The following is a 20,430-nucleotide window of genomic DNA, read 5'->3' as shown; positions in this document are numbered from 1 at the left end:
AAGTTACAAAATATAAATTTAAATATATGATATATTAGTATTGTGTATTCAGTATAAACTATAGAGTATAAAGCATTGGCTATAGGGTGCCTCCAAATTTTTAAAAAATAATAAAGGGTGTCGTGAGTCAAAAAAAGTTGGGAACCTCCGCTCTAGCCCGTTTGGTAATACGCGGCCGGGGAATATATAAATTATGTCATAATTTTAAACATTATTTATGTACTGAAAAAACATAAATAAATGTATTAACAACATTATATTTAAATTGTTAATAAAAACGAATACTTTAATAACAAAAGAAAAAATGAAAAGGGATCTAGAGATTACTCATGCAGGTGAAACACAAAAATATATTTAATAATAAAAAATAAATACCAATTCAAATAAATTGAAATTTAATTTATAAATTTAGAATATTAATAATTTAACTAAATATAGAAAGGAGAAAAATTGATTTATGTAATGGAAAAATATTATTTACACAACGGAGAATACTTAATTATTTTAAGTTTAATAATTTAATGGATTAAATATAAAAAAATTAAGTCAAAGCTTAAAAACATAAATTTAATCAATTTTGTTATAATTACAGTTGTTATTCAAAATAAAAAACGACTTACCGTTATTCCTGGGAGTAAGTAGATAAGCGATTGTCACTCATAAGTTTATTTCACTTTTAATTGGCTCCTAGATTTCGGCTGTTTGCTCTAATAAAAAGAACAAATACAATATATCAATAATTAATTACACTTTAACAATTAAAGAAAAATAAATTATAATTAATTTTTTTATTTTATTAGTATTAATATATACAGTGGGCCGGAATTATAAAAAATATAATTTGTAAGAATGACAATATTTAACAAACGTGAATAGAATAAGACAAATAATATTAGACATAGATTATCTGTCTCATCGTTGCTCCCGTCGCAGTATGCAGCTAAAAAATATTATTTAAATTTAAATGTTTTTTTATTTACAACAATTTATTTAAAACTTTAACCGATGGAATATCGAGGTATGTTAAAGTTGAAAAAGTTTTTATGCACCCTCGTTTAAGTTTCAACTAAAATTATATAATTTATATTTACCTAACCTACCGGTTTTTTGGTATACCGGTATTAGGAAATTATTGTGTCAAACGGTATACCGTAAAAATCCATTTGATAGGATATATCGAAAAAATTCATTATTTTCGGTATACCGTCATTACCGGTAAACCGGTATTAGGAAATTATTGTATTAAACGGTATACAGAAAAAAACCTATTTTACGTACCAATATTTATTTATAAAGGCATTGGGTTTTCACTATTGCTTTCTATGTTCACACTGCACCGAAACTAAACGTACCGACACAGACCGGCACGAACAGGATCATCAAAACATTCTTTCGAATGATGGTCGGTCGGTCCAGTCGGTGCTGGTGCGGTGACGTACTCACCTATGTGAGTTATCTCATATAAACTAATAATACGATGTATTATCGTGCCGTTACGTGCTGTGCTGTGCTGGACAGATGTGAATCAGGTTTTAGTTTATTATATATCCGAATATTGTATTCCGAATACTACCCAAGTCTGCCTTTAGTATACCAATATTAGTGAAAGCCATCATTAATAATATATATTATTTAAAGGCCTTTTTTTTAATCGTGATTGGGCCTATCTATTCTTTTATTATTTATGATGATAATACATTTCTATTTATAAAAATATAAAGATCTTTATATATCTATGTTTCTATATTTGTTATACATCGATAGTTACCGGAGTTAGAATGGATTTACGACCATGGTAATGACTTATCACATTATCATTAAGTTTTTCTTATCAGTATACTATCATTTTAACCGCCAAAAAGATGTCCGTAACTGTGTCACTGTAACATAAAAAAATATTAAATTTCTAAAGTTAATTTACTCACTTCTTTTTCGTAATTTTCATCTGAACTTAATAATTATGATCAATGTATGCGTTTATTTTCAAATGAAAAAATAATAAATTAACAAAATATTTATTTATGTATTCTAATAATTAGATTGAACAGGGAATGTTATTTTAATATAATAAAAATGGAAAACTTGTCATCTGCTATAACTTTACCACCTAAAACACTTGCAAACATTTTAGAACTTATTAAAATTATGACTGGATTAAAGGTTTTTATTTTTAAACATCTCTACTATGTTGTCTAACGTAAGTACCAATTTGAACTTTGTTTCAGAATTTCAATGAAATTTATTTGAAATATGTTCAAATATTAAATAATTTACAAGATGATTATTATGAACATCCAAAACAATTAGATGTTGAACAATGTGTAAAAGGTCTTTTGGAAAAATATTATATTCAAGGATTTCCATTAGAAGCTAAAGAATTTGAAATGCGTGTAAATCAATTCATTAATAATTCCAATATCAATAACCATTCTAATGTAATTATTTATTTATCACAACAATTATATACTTATTTCTAATTGTTCAAATGTTTATAATAAATTTTTATCCTATTAATAAAATTATTCAATATGTTAAAGTTGTCATCGAATACTGTAAAATGGTCAATAATAAGCATGATAATCAATATGGCTAATAATCCTTGCGGTTCTAGAAATGCTTACCGTAAGACTAATTTACAGTCTATTAGAATAGAACTCGAAGGTGAAACTGCTGTACTAGGTGATTCATGGAAAACAAATCTTATACAAGAACTGTTAGACATTGGTAGAAGTTCAGTATGTATATTGTACATATTCATAAAAAGCATTAACAGTACACTTTTGTTCAGATAAGAACTTATTGATTTTTAGAATTATGTAGAATCTGATACTGAGACAGATCTTGATGATGAAACTGATTCTTGTCTATTAAGTTCAACATCACTACAGACCATAACAATGAAAAATATGAAAGATAAAACCAACTGTCTCACTAATAAAGAATATCTTAAATTATTATTTACTTATGAAGATAGAGCTAAAAAATTGTTGATAAAACGTGCTTCTCAATTTTGGTGGCTTAATAAATATGAAAATATTGTTAATGGCGGAAAAAATTGTTCCCATTTTGCATTAAGAAGGTAAAATAACAATAAAGACAAATGTAGATCAATATTCATTATAATTGTATTTTTAGATTTTCAAATAATAATATATTTAAGATTGTGGAAGACAATTATGTAATACTAGAATGTTTAAATAATCATTTGACTCCATTTTCATTTCTTCAGTATAATTTAGAAGATCAAATTAAATTATTTGGATTTATAATTATTTTATCATATATATCACCTGTTGGTTTGGGCTTTGTCTTATACATTGTTAAAATCAAAATAAACTTAAAATATTTACTATTTTTTTTTTTATTGTAATATTTAAGGAAGTATTTAATCATTGGATTTCAACTATTTCCCAGTTTATTGAAAAATTTAATATTCTTATGACATTTATACATCATATAAAGGGTCTTAAAAAAGTACCCTATACATTAAGAGCTTATGCTACAGGATTGGAACATATTTTAGAACCAATAATAAAAAAAATGGGAACAATTGAAAATAGAATTAAAAATCAAGGTATGCTGTTTATTATATAACAAATAAAAAAGAATATATAAATGAAAACCAATGTGTTATTGGAATTTATTAAAAATTATTTTCTACAGCATTTTTAATTATGATTAATCATGCGAGTACTTGGATGAGTGTCCAACTAAGTACTTGCTGCTTTTTGTTTAAAAATTATATAGTTTGATTTATCCTAATTATAGTTGGCCATGAAACAATATTATCATTTGAAGAAGAAATGTATTTGCATTTTCAAATTGTTTCATTTGTTTTCTCTGTGCATTCAAAAGCTTTAATTTCAAATTGGGAGTCCGCTGATAATTGGAAAACTTCAATTAAGTAAGAGTTAAACAGACAAGTAAAATAATTAATTATTAATATTTTATAACTATATTTTAGATTAATAGCAGTTTTATTTTGGTCTATTCAAACAGCTATTGTTGACTATCAAAAGTCGGTGGTTATGATATTGTTCTTACATACTTTTGAAACCTACGTTCATATGACAGAATTGTGGATTCATGCTGGAGAGCTAGTTGATGAAAATAATGAATTTATTATATCTAATTATGAAGGAGACTCTAGTACTGTATTTAGTATATTTTTTAAAGATATTCATGAATATTTAGATAATTGTAACTTGAATGTACCACCAATTCTTGAATATTTAATACATTTTTTGAATAACTGTGACTGGAAAGTGTTTGTTGCATTGAAAATAAGTAATGATGACATAAATACTTATGAAGTTCCCAGAGGTTTGTAAATATATTCGTAGAAAATACTTAATTTAAGTAAAATATAAAATATTTTTCAGGTGAATTATTTCACAACTTTTTAATTGAAATAAAAAATTCCAACAATAATTGGAAAAATTATATTACTCCATTTAATGAATATAATCCATCAAACTGGAATCAGTTGCCATTGTTAGCATCATCTTGTGTTAGTTATAGGTATGTTTTCTTTTTATTGAATATAATAAATTACTTTTTTTAAAATAGAATTTTCATAATTGATAAATGATAAATTTGTTTTTAGCTCCCCGATAAACTTAGCTACTGTAAGTTGATTAAATACTTGTATTTTATTGTAAATAATCAATATTACAATTTTTTACTATGTTTCAAAACATTTAAATGAGTTTATAGTTTAATAATTTATTTAAATATATATCATTAATGCAAATTATAAATAAAAATATTTTTTGAAATCTTCTTCTCCATTACATTTTTCCCAACTATTTTGGATTGGTCATCCTTGTTCTACATCTCCACTTGTCTTAATTTTTTACATTCTCTACACACACACCAACAGTCCTCTTATAATTCTCAATTGTGTCCAACAGTTCTTTTAGTCTTCCTCTTCCCTTTCCCCTCAGCGTTCATTTTCATAACCAAACTTACTACTTTTGTTTCCTCGCCTCATCACATGGCCAAACCATATCAGTCTATTTTCTCTCATCTTGTCTACTATCGATACTACACCAATACTAATTTTCAAGGTTTTGTATGGTATACTTTTTTTAACAATAATAATTAGAAATTTAATTTAATATAACATGTATCTTGATCAAATTTATTAATTTGATATCAATTTTTTTTTGCATGTATCTTTTATTAACTAATAACTATTTATTTTGTTTAAAGTTAATATGACTTGTTCAAATATTTAAATTGTAATAATAATGTATTATATATATATATATATTTTTTTTTTTAAATTTTGTTTGGTAAATTAGATACACGGACAAATCAACATTTCATCTGACATCACCTTCAAGTTTTGAAATGGTAGATATCTTTTTTTTTGTTGTTCAAAGAGCCATTAACAATATTGGATTGAAAGTTAGAGATATTTTTCTTAAGGAAAATAAATTTATACATCATTTGAAAAATTTATACAGTTTAATTTTCTTAGAAGAAATTAATAAGTCTGTTTCAATTGATAGAATGATGGAATATAAGGTAAAATGTATTTTATAATTACTTATATTAGTTAAATTATAATTTCCACTTTTAAATTTATAAATTATTATTTGCATTGTTTATTTATTTTTATTATAATAGATTGAACAAAATTCATTTTTGAATAATTATTTTTATTCACTTCTTGGGGATGATCATAGTTCAATTTTATCTTTTAATCACCCATGCAATCTATCTTTGAACTATAAAACTGAAAAAAATATTTACTCTAGTGAAAATAATATAATCAAAGATAATTTTGCTGATGAATTAGAACGAATTTCAATTAGTTATACTGTGAGTTGAAATATTTATTTTTTTTTATTTATTAAATTTAGATAAAAATGATTTTTAAATAAACTATACATTTTAATCTATAGGTAAAATTTCCATTGAGTTTAATTTTAACAAATGATGTAATATTTAAGTATAATAAAATTTTTCGTTTATTAATGACTTCTAAACAAGCTACGGAAAAAATTTCTCAATTACAAACTAAAGGTAATAGACTTATAATATAATTATAAATATACTAGCTGAATATTAATGATAATTTTTAGATTTAAATAAATACAACTACTCGTTGGACGTGAAACGAATGTATTTTATAAGGCTATGGATTATGTCAACTACTTATAAATTACAAACATATTTCTTTAGTGTTGCTTCCAAATATTTAGGCCTTAAATTGTTTGATTGTATTGAAAAAGTTAAAAATGGTTTAGAAGCTTTTGAAAAAGGTTGGTTTTAATAATAATTATAATAATCGGGACCGGTCCAATGTGTGATCTACCGATAACAGATACCTATATTTTTTACTATAGTGCTGAAATAAATGTAATTATCGATAGGATATAGATTTTACGACTGTATTATATTTTTAAAATATAATTTTAACATTCAGTTACCGTTTTGTGGATCCAAATACTGGAGCTCATACTCAAACAATAGAGTCATTATGGAAGTTAGTCAAGTCCAAGTATATTATAAAAGTTAATGTTGCATTTCTACTATTAGACTGTCAACTTAAAGAAGAATGGTGGCGGTTATGCCACCCGATACAAACTTAAATATTTTATGACTTTTGCGGTATGAATATAATAGACAACATTATAGTAAGAACGTTAACAATCACAAGTTAATCACATGTTAGACCAGTCATTTATTGGTAGATCACACACTGGACCAGCCATTAATTGGTAGATCACACATTAGACCAGCCATATAGCAGTAAATCATACATTGGACCGGTCCCTAATAATCTATTGTATTTTTATAAATGGCATCAAATAAAATAACAATTTTTTGGCAATTCATATAAATCAAGCTGAAATAAATTATTATATTTTGGTGGTGTTGTGACTGAATCGAGTAGGTTAGGTGACTATGCTTTAATACAGTGTTTCCCAAACTTCATGTAATGGCGACCCACAAATGTAATGTTTGTTGATTACATGACAACATCCTAACCAACACTAAAAAAAAAAAAAAAATATGTTATAAATTATATATTGTAGTTTCATTATTCTATATTATAATTTATAATATAGAATGATGAAACTGGTTGACTGGTACTACCAGCTGTGGTTTTATGAATAGTAAATTTTACCATTAAAAAAATTAAAATTTAATATATAAAATTTGAGTATTTAAAAATGAGTATAATCTTAAACTTAAGTTTTCTATTTGTACCTACTCTAGTAGTCTCGATATACTAGATGTATAAACTAACGGTTCCCAAACTTTTTTTTCAATGGTGCCTTTTTTTGGACCCAATGTAGCCACAGTGCCTTGCTGTGAACTACATTACAGAATAAAAAAAAACCTATTGATAACCAATTTTATTAATTTTATTAAAATTTAATTTAATTATAAATTAATGCATTTTTAAACTTAAAAAATATATAAATAAAAATTATTGTTATTATGGTTATAATTAATATATAAAATTATTATAAGGTTAAAATGAGAATATCCGAATATACAATAGAAAATATTACATTATTTGCTATGAAGTTTTTACGAAAGTCATAAGGAAAAACAATTTTATATATTTTAAACTATTTGTTATGAACCGTAGACCGCGATACCCTTAGAAAGTAGTTGTGGTGCCCCTAGGGCACCGTGGTGTACAATTTGGGAACCACTGGTATAGACAATTAACCAATACCGCATCGACAATCATTAGTACATGTACCAATAAAATAAAATAATACAAACATTAGCAAATATGTATTGATATTTATATTCTATATTTTACATAGCAGAATCTACAATACTAGCGTAACTTTACATTATTTTTATTCATAAAGGTATCAAATAAAACATAACTTAATCATTTATAAATTAACAGCTTAAATTATTTTCATATATATTTTATTTATGGGTCTCTATTCGAGACTATTATCTAATAATTTATTTTTAACGATTTTAATATATTTATTTCCAATTTCTAGAAAATACATATTAAATAATATTTAATATACAATATTATTGTAAGAATAATATGTATAAAATATGTTACACATTGTTTTCGTTTTTTTTAATAAAATATAACAAAATATGCACTTGTAGGAAAAAAAGCTAATATAAATATATGCAAAATAAAAATTACATTAAACTCCTAGTACAATGAAACAAATTTTTATATTACTTAGCTATATTTTGAATGATAATTGAAAAACATGAAAACTCCTATAAGCCCCTAGCCCTACTAACGATTCTAGTTGTTGAAATTATATTTAAACAAAAATTAACTATATTTTAATATATACTATAAATTGTATCTAAATATTTTAATTTTAATATTGGTAATTTTATACTTATATTTTATAATTGATGGTTTATTTTTCAGTACTTGAAGAGCATGTTTCTCAGGCTATAAAGTTATGTATGCTAGATGGTTTGATGGAGAAATTATCATACGGATCATTTACATTGGTTTGTATTAGTTTTTCTGGCTAAGAGTTATGATTTTAAATAATTTGTTTTAATGGATAGTTATGGAATGCATGTGATCAGTTTTATCAATTATGGATGAAAAGTGTAACGAATGAAAATATTGATGTTGAATTAATGGAAATAATTGAACAAGAATATGTTGATTCTTGTTGGAAATTAGCAAGTAATTTAGATACATATCTTGTTGCAGAGAATGATTCATCAAGTATTTGTAAGTATGATATAAATTTATTATTTATAATTTAACTAAGTATCAAAACTTTATAACAGCTAAATAATTATTATTTTAGTATATGAATTTTGTCGAGATTTTATGTCAAGTATGCCTACTAAAGAATCAGCTGATCTTGATGGTAGTTTAATTTATAAATTGAGTGATTCACGAAACCGGTATTCATTTACCTATATGTAAATATCAGCGAATATATTTTAAAAGTATTTGGTTAATATAACTGATTAAATATATAAAAGAGTTTTTATTTTTTTGTGAAAACATGATGATGAATAGAAAAAGGTAATATTCTGAAAAAAATAATAATTAAAATATTAATATATTAAAATAATCATTTTAATAAGTTGGTATAGATTATCTGATATTCTGGTAAAAATACAATAAGATAAATTTAAAATATTATTTTCTGATTGCATAAACCTAAAAATCAATAAGTCTTTTGAAGTAGCTCACTAGATAATTGTGGGTTGATGTCATAGACATATAAAGATCTTTATATGTCTATGGTTGATGTCCATTAAATTATTTTTATAGTGATTTATCCAAAACAGTATTTTTTTTATTTATTATCAATGATTGACAAATATTTTTCAAACATTTGATTAATTTTTTGAAAACTAATTTGTGGTAAATATTTATAAATAATAATTAAATGTATACATCAAATTATTTCCTATAATAAATTACATTAAACGTTACAAATAATGTTGAATAGGTGGCTAATATTGTTGGAAATCTATTAAATATAGTGATTCAAATAGCCAGTTGTTCACTTGTAAGGTTTGAAGTAATTTTGTTAAAAAATATTTTTCAAATCTATAGGTGGTGTAGGTGAAAGATCGTCAAGTTTATATTTTATAAATATATTTAACTCTATGATTATGGTCAGTTGTCCAATTCTAATATTTATAATCTTTTATATAAATTTATTTTTATTTGTAGTTGATTACTATTTTTAATTTAATGTTGTTACATTTTAATATACACTATTGACTTGTAAGCATAGGCGTGTTCACAGGGGGGCCAGGTGGGCCGTGGCCCACTCTGTGAGCATTAAAAGCTTTTGATTTTTTAAATCATAATGCATTAATAAATTAAAAGTGACATTGATACTTATTACTCAATGATAATAAAAAATAAATAATAAAAATACTAATTCAATGAGAAACAATGTTTCAAATTTTGATATTACATTCTTATTATATTCTTTTGTCAAAACTATATATTTTAATTATATTTTATAAATATATTCTAAATTAGTTTTAAAATAATTTCCTTTATTAAAATATAATAGCATGTTATATAGAATAATTATTATTTATTCAATCAACTCAAAACAAACTTATTATAATTTATAACTAAAGACCGGATATAATTACATTAAAAATATTTTAAAATTGCACTAAAAAGATGCCAAAATTGCAATGAAATACATTTAAATTTAATAGTAAAACCATATCAAATATATAATTATTAATTACTTACTTAAATAATATTATGGACATTTATATATATTTACAAAATTATCATTTTTCTGAATTAAAATTTATAATTATATACATCTCTAAATTGTGTTCTTGAAAATTGTATCATCTGTTACTTAAAATATGTTTATATAATGAAAAAGTACATTCAACGTTGACACTTGTTATTGATACATAATTAAAATAGTTTAAAAATTGGGTGTTATATCTAAATAAATATTTTGATTTCCTGTTATAATCTCAGAGTAAGTTTTAACAGTTTTATATCCTTCATTTTTTTCTAAGACATATTTGAATTTATCTTTAATTCTTTTTCCATTAGGACCGGGAATATTTATAGAAATATTTATATTATTTTTATTTAGTTAGTATTTATTTATTTAGAATTTATACTAAATATGTTTAAACTATTAAGTAATTGACTATTCTCCTAAACTAGTGAGTTTTGTGGACAACCCAGATAAATATAATTTTAAAAATCCTAAACAACATTTAACTACATGTAAAAATTTACCTACGTTATAGTCATATTTTTTTTGTAAAATCACTTTGGAAATAATAATTTGTATATTTTATCATGTGAAGTAGTGGCGTAACTGGGAAAAAACCTAGGGGGAGCAATATAATATATTTATTATTATCAAAACCCTGACACCCCTCCCCCTCACCAGTTAAAACATATTTTTATTGTATGTATTTTATACACTATATCTAATAGTTAGATTTTACATAAGTCTTTTAACTCATTTTATGGTTTAGATAAACATAAATTGTAGGTAGCATGTACTAGGTACCAATATTGTTAAATAATATCCATAAGAATTCATTAATAAAAGGTGCTATTTGTACTGTTGGATTATTTGGGGGGGGGAGCAAAATTATACCTTTATCTCTCAAAAAATGGTCAGAGGGGGTACTTGCCCCCCACACTTACGCCACTGACGTGAATTATACAAAAATTTCAATAATTGCAAAAAATTGCATTATTAAATTAAATAGAATACTGTAATTAATCTGATTCGTATATATATTTGATCAGATTTGATTTACTGGGTATCAATAAAAAGTTGCAATATCAATTAAATCCACTCTATAGTTATAATTGAAGACCGGATTTAATTGATATTGCCACTTTTTTTGTAGTTAAGATAAATCAAATCTGATCAAATATGTACATGATTTGTATTAATTACTTTCTTTTTGTTTAATTTTATGTTGCAATTTATTACAATTTTAATGTTTTTTCAATTTTTTGCAATCTTGTATATTTCACGTAATCAAATGTACAAATAAATATTTCTTAACTAAGTTTATAATATAAAAATAATAACATTATTGTGGATTTTTATTATTGGTTTGATTATATGATCTTACTTATAAGTTAGGGTTGCCATAAATTTATAAGGTGAAACCGGGACAAAACAAACACATTATCGAGTAATATACTTTTTATATAACTTTTAATATATTGAAAGGACCAGTGGAGTATTCAAGGAGGAATCAGATCCCCCCTCCTAGGCCTTTTATTAAATATTATAAAATAATGTTCTTAGTGTGAGGTCGTTAGAAGCGTAAAAATAAATAATGATTTGCTTGCAAATAATCCCTTCCCCATACAAAAGTTATGTATACGCCACTGAAGAGGATCATTATTGGCCTGCAATATAATATTTAAAAATATTTTTGTGAAATACAATATATTATATATTTATATGTGTAAATTACAAATTGTATTTTTATTATATATTGTTAATCGATTACGATTAAAAATGTACTTTGAGATAAAATGGTCGAAATGAAAAATTAAACAATACTACAATTTCTTCTAAACGTCCAAGCCGGGACATATGGACGTTCCGAAAACATTTTTCGGGACACCGGGACGCGAAGTCCAAAAACGGTGACAATCCCGGTTTTCCGGGACGTATGGCAACCCTATTATAAGTATAAAGGTGTATTATCTATATTGATTATTGCTCGTCTGGAATTTTCTAGCTCAAATTACTGCACGAAAGTTCTAGAATAGTCCAGCGAGTGATAAGCGTCTATATATATTTGGTGGTAATTAAGTTCAGCATAGTTCAACGATTCGTGTGCGTTTACCTGTTGATACCTTAGTACCTATTTCTTTGATCAGTTTGACCGCACAGTGAACGTATTCATCGATATCCCTAAAATAAAATTTAAAAAGTAAAATTTCGAATTGGATTGTTCTTTATAATGAAAATAAAAAAGTATTTTCATCAGATAGAAAGATGATATGCCTCAACTAGAGTCTGCGCAGGGGTCGAATGCAGTTCACTACGAATCTAAATTATATTCAAAACAGTATATAATACCTAGTAAAAAGTTATGTTAAGTTTTATTGTTACCTATATGAAGGTGCTTATTTAGTATTATTTAAAAATGTCATTACCTACCTAAAGTGAATTTAAAGATAACCTATAAAAAAAACCTACTTATTAATTATTTAAAAATTGTATTAACTTGTTTTATCAAAAACAGAAAATATTATTATAAAAAAAAAATTCTTATAAAAGTCAGTTTTGTTTTATTTTTATTGTTATATGAGGGTGCTTATTTGGTATTGTTAAAAAATATCATAACCACATGTTGTTAAGCTGCCTCAAGCCACTACCTCCCATCCTTAAAAAGTACTAATATTCCTGCCCATATTTTGATTTTACTCGTTGAAAAGCACAGAGCCAGAACCCAATGGCAAAGATTTAAATATCCATCGGATAAAGCTAGATTTAATTATTTGAAAAATGACCTAAACAAAGATATTCTAAAACATAAAAATGAAAGTTATCAAAATTATATCCTAAATCTTTCAACTAAAGACTCGTCTCTATTGAAGGCCACCAAAAAATTAATCCAGCACAAACAACTATCTCCCCCTCCGTATCGCAAACAACTCGTGGGCCACCTCGGACTCCGATAAAACCATCATTTTTGCCGAATACCTAGCGTTTTCAAACCACACAATATCACCCCAAATAAAACTTTTATTCAAAATATTTCTCGTTCTCTCGATTCACCTCTTCCTATGGCTCTCCCTGCTTAGCATATTAGCCCGGGTGAAATCCAATACATAATCCACAAAAACTCGCAACCAAAAAAGCCCTGGTTTACGACCTAATAAGCAACTTGGTTGTTAAAAATCTTCCTGACAAATCTATCATTCAACTAACACTAATTTTCAACTCCATTTTTCGTTTATCTTACTTCTCCACAGCTTGTAACCACTCAAACATAATCCTAATCCCTAAATCTAACAAACCTCCTGGTATCCCATCCTTTTATAGACCTATCTCTTTCCCTCTCATGTTCACTAAAATATTTGAAAAAATACTCCTCAAACGGCTATTACCATTATCAGAAAAATTCAACATCATTCCAAACCACCAATTCAGGTTTAAGCACTCCACCATACACCAACTCCACCGCACTGTCGACTTAATCTCTACCAGCATAGCATCAAAACGTTACTGTGCAGCTGTTCTCCTTGACGTGGCTCAGGCCTTTGATAGGGTATGGCATGAAGGACCTCTTAAAACTCAAAAAAATCCTCCCTGCCCCTTACTACCTTCTCATAAAATCTTATTTTAAAAATCGCATTTACTCGGTCCGAGTCAATAATAGCTACTCTGAAAATTTCCCAATCCTAGCTGAAGTCCCTCAAGGAAGTGAAATAGCTTCCTTCTTATACTCTATATTCCCTCATGACACTCCGATTTCTCCATTTACAACTCTGGGTACATACGCAGACGACATGATAATTCTGGCCTCTAACAACAATGCCCTGATAGTGTCCCAATGGCTGCAGTCATCTTAACTCTATTTAATCATGGTCAAATCTCTGGAAGATAAAATAAACGAATCAAAATTATTCTTTATCACGTTTTCTCTAAGACCAAAAGACTATCCCTCGGTTTCGCTCAATATCTTTCAATTTCCCACTACCCCGACAATAAAATACCTAGGCTTAACTTTTGACAGACGCCCAACATAGGCCTATCACCTTAAAAACAAAAGAAAAACATTAAACTCTAGACTTCAATTGCTCTGCCCACTTATATGCTCTAGGACAGCAATCAGTAACAAATTATTAATATATAAAGTAATTATCAGACCTGTGTGGTTCTACGGCATCCAGATATGGGGCTCTGCCAAAACCTCTAATACGACAAAAATTCAGGTATTCCAGTCAATCTGTCTGCGTTAAATTGTCTCAGCATCATGATACATCATCACGAATAACAATCTCCACAAGGACCTAAATATTCCATCGCTTGCTCAACTAAGTCTCACTACGCTTCCTTCCATTCCAAGTTACTCCATCACAACAATCCACTAATAAAACGCCTATCTTCTATTACAATACCCGATAACCTCCAGAGACGTCTTAAACGAACTTAGCCTAGGGATCTTTTAATTTAACCTGTCGGGTGGCACTACTGAGTGCCCTCCAAATCTGTTAATCATGCTATGTTTTATATATTATCTTGTATCAAAATTGTTTATTGTAAAAATGTGTTTAGATTGTAATTATATTTTAATAAAAAAAAAAAAAAATTAAAGCGTTCCGTGACTACATTCAGCTTCGGATTCATGTATTCCGATAACAAAGTTTTGAGGTCATCATAAGATTTATCCCAGTAGGGCAAGCGTTGCTATAGCACCGGGCCCCGCATTTGTACGGTCTCCACAAATTATGTATTACGAATATCACTTTATCTATGAATAAAAATACGAGGCGTATTCGAAAAGTAAGGGCCGATCGCTTGTATTTTAAAATCGACGTCATAACACGTTTAAACTTGTGCATATCTGTACGTGCACTACTCGTGCAATTATTTCAGGAGTTGTTTTGATTCAGTAGTAATTTTCCTAGATGTGCGTACAGTAGACGATGTCCGCAATAATCGTTGCTCCAGCCAGCTGTGAAGTTCTCACTGTAATAAGATATTTGTGTGCAAAAGGATCTTCAACTGCTGAAATTTGAAGTAAATTTAATCAAAAATTGTAGTTTAATTTAATGAAATAAATAATAAAACAATTATTAGAAATCGATGAAAATATCAAATTAAGTTATAAAAAATTGTTATTAATATCATATAAAATATTATTACTAAATGATAGAATACAAGAACTTATGTTGGAATTGCAGTCCATAAAATCATCTATATGTGGCGATGATAAAAGTATCATCACAGATTATAATTAATTACATAATTATATATTTATTACAATAATTATTATTATTCATATAAACTGTGGTATCATGTTCTTTGGTAAAAATAAATATATTTTAAATATTAATTAAACATTAATTATTGTTTAAGAAAATAAAGATTCTACAATAAAAATAAAAGAGTTAACCTGATAACTTGTGTCAGTCGAATAAAAAGATTTGTCATTATCGTAACTAGATAATGCAATTAAAAAATGATTTACAAGTGATACAAAAACCAAATAATATTACATACTATTTGAAACATGAATTAAATCAAAATGAAAAACTAACTGAATTACAAAATAAATATAATATAAATGTAATACCATATTTTTATGTATTCAAATAACTATTAAATAATTTCTAGAATGGAACTGGCCGAAGAAGAACATGCTGCTTTAAAAAATAGCTTTAATACTTTGATATTGATTAATAAAGAAAATGTACATAGCTTTGACAAAGCATAAAATAATATAAAAGAACAGTTAATAATCAAATGTAATAAATCACAAAAGTATTTGATTATTATCTCAGCTTTTAGTTCAGTCAGTCAAATGTTCTTGATACAGAACATCAGTAATCATATGAATAAAATAAATTGAATCAAAAATTGTAGTTTAATTTAATGAAATAAATAAAAAAATTATTAGAAATATATGAAAATAACAAATTAAGATATAAAAATCATTTGTATTTTTAATCAACAAAGATAAAATTAAAAATATTTATCTGTGAAATAATAACGATTAGCAAAAACAGCACTTATAATATATAATATTAGCTGTAATATTTTGGCAATTAAAAAAAAAAAAAATTATATAATATGCATAATTAATTTTTGATTAAATTATAATTTCACATTATGTTAAATTAACATAAACTGAGATATGATTAAGTATATATTATACTTAATAAATACTTAATTAAATCAAGCTGTAAGTTTTAATGTAATTTTTTAATTACTAAATAAAAATAAATAAAATATGCATTAAAAAATTTATAATTAATATTAAAACATAATTTAATTCAGTCATTTTAGCTAAATATTAATTAACTTTATCATTAAATTCTTCTAAATCTAAAGAGGAATTATGTTCAGATTGTTCAATAACAGAGTCTTCAGATGCTATTTGGACAGATGGTAATAATTTAGCAATCCTACTTTCCATTGAGCTTAAAAAAGGTGAATCTTTATATTCTGGCAAACTAATAAACTTTAAAAATAATTTTAAAATTTGAGGAGGTGTAAGATCACCAAATTGAGTAAATATTGTGTAACCTTGTGCAATAAAATGAGGTCCACAGCCAGGAATCCATTGTCTACAAAGAAAAAAAATATTGAAAATAGATTATAGTTAAAAAAAAAAAATTAACATCAAAAACATACTCTAACATTGGTATAACAAAATTTTTACGACTAATTGTATGATGTTTAACAAAATACCAAAATGGTTTTAATAAATCTTCTGTTAAACCATTGGCTTCCAAAATGTCTTGACGACCAACAATTTTTGCTAATATTATATATTTAGTATCTGCTTCTTTAATCTATATAATATGAAAAGAAAGTTGATTAGTTTATTATTTCTTATTTGTATAAAATTTAGATATTATATAGTTTACAAATTGTATATACTAACCTCTTTAAAACGCACGTTTTTTGATTCAGATTTTGAAGAGTGTGGAGGAAAAAATGCTTTTCTTGGATAAGTTTTCAATAACTTTATATCAAAAATACTTTGAAATAAAATAGTATTTGTTTTATAATACTTTTTATCTACAATTGGTTTACAAGAACATTTCTAAAAAGTAAAATTATATACACTTACAGTTAGTTACTATATAAAATACTTAATAATTCAGAGGTATATATACATAATTTTTAAATGAATGCTTAAAGTAGAAAAGTTAATTTAATTTTAGATACAGGGCTAGTTGTTGCTCATAAAAAAATATTATGTTTTTACTTATTAAAAATAACTGGAAACTTTTACAGGTTATAAAATATGAATAATAATTTTTTAACAAATATTAATAAATTTACATTAGGTAGTATAAGGTATAAGGTTGTATTAACAAAATCATTTTTTAAATATATTAGGTTTCTAAACTTTGTATTTGATATAACTGATATATTATAATAAATCATTTGTAATTATTTAAATAAATTGTATATAATTTGTAACAGTACAGTATTTAAGTAAACATGATTGTTATATTTATAGATTTACAAAATATATTTACTTAGAAAGGTAAATTGAAACTTCTTAGTTTTGCAGTGAAAATTAACATTATGTAAAATATAAAACTGATATTTTGATAGGAATAGATCAACTTTTAAACATTTCCAATCTTTAACAATTTTAGCTTAGAGTTAATTTTAAAAATAATTTAATAAATATTTAAAATGGCCTACCATAAATAAAGATGGAGGTAGTAATAAATAAAATTCTGGTCTACCATAAGTCATCAAACCAGTTTGAAATATAAAACTATAAATTAAATAATTTATAAATTTTTTGTTTGGTAATGCAGCTATTATTTTGAGTGATGGACCTATAAATAATAATTAAATTCAAAATTCTATAAAAGTTGAAGCATTCTAAATAATATTAACATACAAAATAACAACTTAATGATGTTTTATTTATTTTATAAGCCCAAAGTTTAAAAAAAAAATAATATAAAATATAAATACTTTCTTGGTTCCATGATTGTTTTGTAGCAATAGGTGATAAAAATTTTGAAACTCTTTCACCTCGATCCATTCGATCTTGAAATCCCAACTTCCAAAGCAAAAGCAAATTTCCATGTTTAATATGAATTCTGTTTCTATACACTGAATGAATTGCCTTCAATAGGAATGCAATTAATAAATTATCATTTTGGTATTGTTAAATTAGTATATAGTACTTACACTGAAAAATTCTACAAATGCATTATAATTATTTTCAAATATAATAATATTGTAATTTGTATTTTCCAATAAATGTCGTGTTATTAAACATGGACCAGGATTTACTTCAATTAGTTCCAATTGTTTATTACCATATGTTTTAATCAATTGTGTACATATAGTTTCTGATATATCTTCTAAACATTAAAAAAACACAAGAAATAATTTGATTTGTACTGGTTAGTAGAAAAAAAGGTATATCATTTTGGAGAAAGAGAAAAATAAGTTAATAGGGCAAAGAATGTTAATGATTAGTGAAGATGTTAGTATATGTAAAGTTTATTAGTTTAAGTATTTAAAATTAATATTTTAAAAGAATGGCAGTTCTTAAAATTAAATAAATCATTAAATATATGATAATTATTGATGAATATCAGGTGAAAAGTGTACCAACAGTAATTCAACAATAAACATAATATAATAGTATTAAGGTTAAGGCAGTTGAATTAATCAAAATTATGAGCAATACAATACCAATAAAATGTATAAGAAAATATAATAAAAACGGAAATGTTGGGCAAAAATATAGTACAGAAATAAAAATAAATTTAAAATTAGAAGTAGTAAATAAAAAAAGGTAGAGGTAAATTGAAGAACAGATGGTTATTTGAGTAATAGTGATTTAAAAACGGTTATCAGTTATGAGTTAGTACATATTAATATTTACCAGATCAAGAAATATGAAGAAAGAAGACTAAGGAGACAATTCTAAAACGATTAGTAGAAGTATTTGTACGTTGATAATTACTTGCTATATTATAGTCGTGAACAAACATGCTTTCCGGATATTTTAGTTTTTTGAAAGAACTGAAGTTTCCATCAATATTTGGTAAATTTAATTTTTTTGATGTTGATGAACACCATTGTATACGCCAAAACCATTTTAAACTTGGCTTAGATGAAATCCAAATATTACTTTTACAAAACATAGTTGTTAAAATCTTTTTGTTGATCAATTTACAACTAATTTTACCAGTTGAGTTTTTTACTTAATACATTACTTAGTCAATCAATTATAAAATTATGAGAATATATCTTGTTGTCCAGTGATTATCAGTTATCACTATGACGGTTAATTTAACCATTGATAATAAATATAGTATAGCAATTATCACTGTCTTAAAAAATATCTTCTATCTCTTAGGCAAGGTGGTGCATTTTGATCCTAGGTTAACTTATTGCCAGTATTACAATCGTCGATTTAGTTCAGTTCAGTTAAACTATGGTTAAAGTATTTATTTTTGTAATACGACTGGTATCTGTAAAATTAATGGATACGCTAGGTAATGTCACAGATATCTATATTATACTAGATGACGAACTTCCAATATCACTTGAAGCACGCATTGATTATGTTATCATTTGTCCGCCATGTTTTGGGTTGGCAAAATATTGTATCAACACTATTCCCCACACCTCACAATATTAATTATACACTATTTAGTAACTAATATTTATTAAATATGCCTGTTTCTTATGTTGCATACGGTTGTTCGAATCGCTTTAAAAGTAATTCCTCAATTCACTTTTTTCGGTACGTATGAAGTATAGATAATATGATTTAAAAAACACCTCAACATTTACATTTTTAATTGCAACGTATATTCTGTACATTCTCTGTATCTGTATATTCTCAATTAGCTAAAACATTTCAGCCTCATTCGTGCACCGATCCCGAAAAAGATACAATTATTGAAATTCAACAATTTCTATCAACTTCGCTACCTATGTCGCTACCTGCAAAACCCATCTTTCCTGGTGAAATGCAGTATATAATTAAAAAATTACCTCCCGGCAAGGCGCCTGGAAATGACCTCATTACAAACAAAATTCTGAAAAATCTGTCTTTCAAAACTATATCATTGCTCACCCACATATATAATTCTATGCTAAGATTTTCCCACTTCTCTAAAATTTGGAAATTTGCAGTCATTATACTTGTATACAAACCAAATAAACCTAACACTTATCTTCGTCATACCGTCCCATAAGTTTACTTCCAGTCCTTGGTAAACTTTTCGAAAAG

The 20,430-nt window shown here is 25.7% G+C and overlaps 2 protein-coding genes across 5 annotated transcripts; one reads left to right on the top strand and one right to left on the bottom strand.

Annotated features, from left to right (window-relative positions):
* Positions 1 to 1,990: 1,990 nt before the first annotated feature.
* LOC112681083 lies at positions 1,991 to 8,975 on the top strand. Of its 2 annotated transcripts, XM_025551347.1 has the most exons (16): positions 1,995 to 2,160; positions 2,226 to 2,435; positions 2,538 to 2,735; positions 2,811 to 3,079; positions 3,136 to 3,292; positions 3,379 to 3,574; positions 3,769 to 3,904; positions 3,965 to 4,323; positions 4,383 to 4,521; positions 5,307 to 5,532; positions 5,635 to 5,829; positions 5,913 to 6,033; positions 6,093 to 6,272; positions 8,387 to 8,472; positions 8,533 to 8,704; positions 8,784 to 8,975. In XM_025551347.1, exons 1-16 carry the CDS (start codon positions 2,074 to 2,076, stop codon positions 8,903 to 8,905), a joined length of 2,853 nt encoding a protein of 950 aa, XP_025407132.1. In that variant the 5' UTR covers positions 1,995 to 2,073; the 3' UTR covers positions 8,906 to 8,975. The 2 variants fall into 2 exon arrangements, with proteins under 2 accessions (XP_025407134.1, XP_025407132.1); XM_025551349.1 differs by lacking the exon at positions 6,093 to 6,272 and having other exon boundaries at positions 1,991 to 2,160.
* A 7,467-nt stretch (positions 8,976 to 16,442) lies between these two features.
* Positions 16,443 to 19,732, bottom strand: LOC112681082 (dimethyladenosine transferase 2, mitochondrial). 3 transcript variants are annotated; one of them, XM_025551345.1, is made up of 7 exons: positions 19,153 to 19,732; positions 18,366 to 18,541; positions 18,147 to 18,300; positions 17,865 to 18,004; positions 17,089 to 17,250; positions 16,842 to 16,996; positions 16,443 to 16,768 (listed from the first exon to the last, which is right to left on the bottom strand). In XM_025551345.1, exons 1-7 carry the CDS (start codon positions 19,331 to 19,333, stop codon positions 16,495 to 16,497), a joined length of 1,242 nt encoding a protein of 413 aa, XP_025407130.1. In that variant the 5' UTR covers positions 19,334 to 19,732; the 3' UTR covers positions 16,443 to 16,494. The 3 variants fall into 3 exon arrangements, with proteins under 3 accessions (XP_025407130.1, XP_025407129.1, XP_025407131.1); XM_025551344.1 differs by having other exon boundaries at positions 16,447 to 16,768; positions 16,836 to 16,996; positions 19,153 to 19,730; XM_025551346.1 differs by lacking the exon at positions 17,865 to 18,004 and having other exon boundaries at positions 16,448 to 16,768; positions 16,836 to 16,996; positions 18,151 to 18,300; positions 19,153 to 19,730.
* Between the last annotated feature and the right edge of the window lie 698 nt (positions 19,733 to 20,430).

Source organism: Sipha flava, unplaced genomic scaffold (assembly GCF_003268045.1).
Source record: "Sipha flava isolate LNK unplaced genomic scaffold, YSA_version1 18521_pilon_pilon, whole genome shotgun sequence".
NCBI lineage: Eukaryota > Metazoa > Arthropoda > Insecta > Hemiptera > Aphididae > Sipha > Sipha flava.
This window is presented reverse-complemented; position numbering and strand designations above follow the sequence as displayed.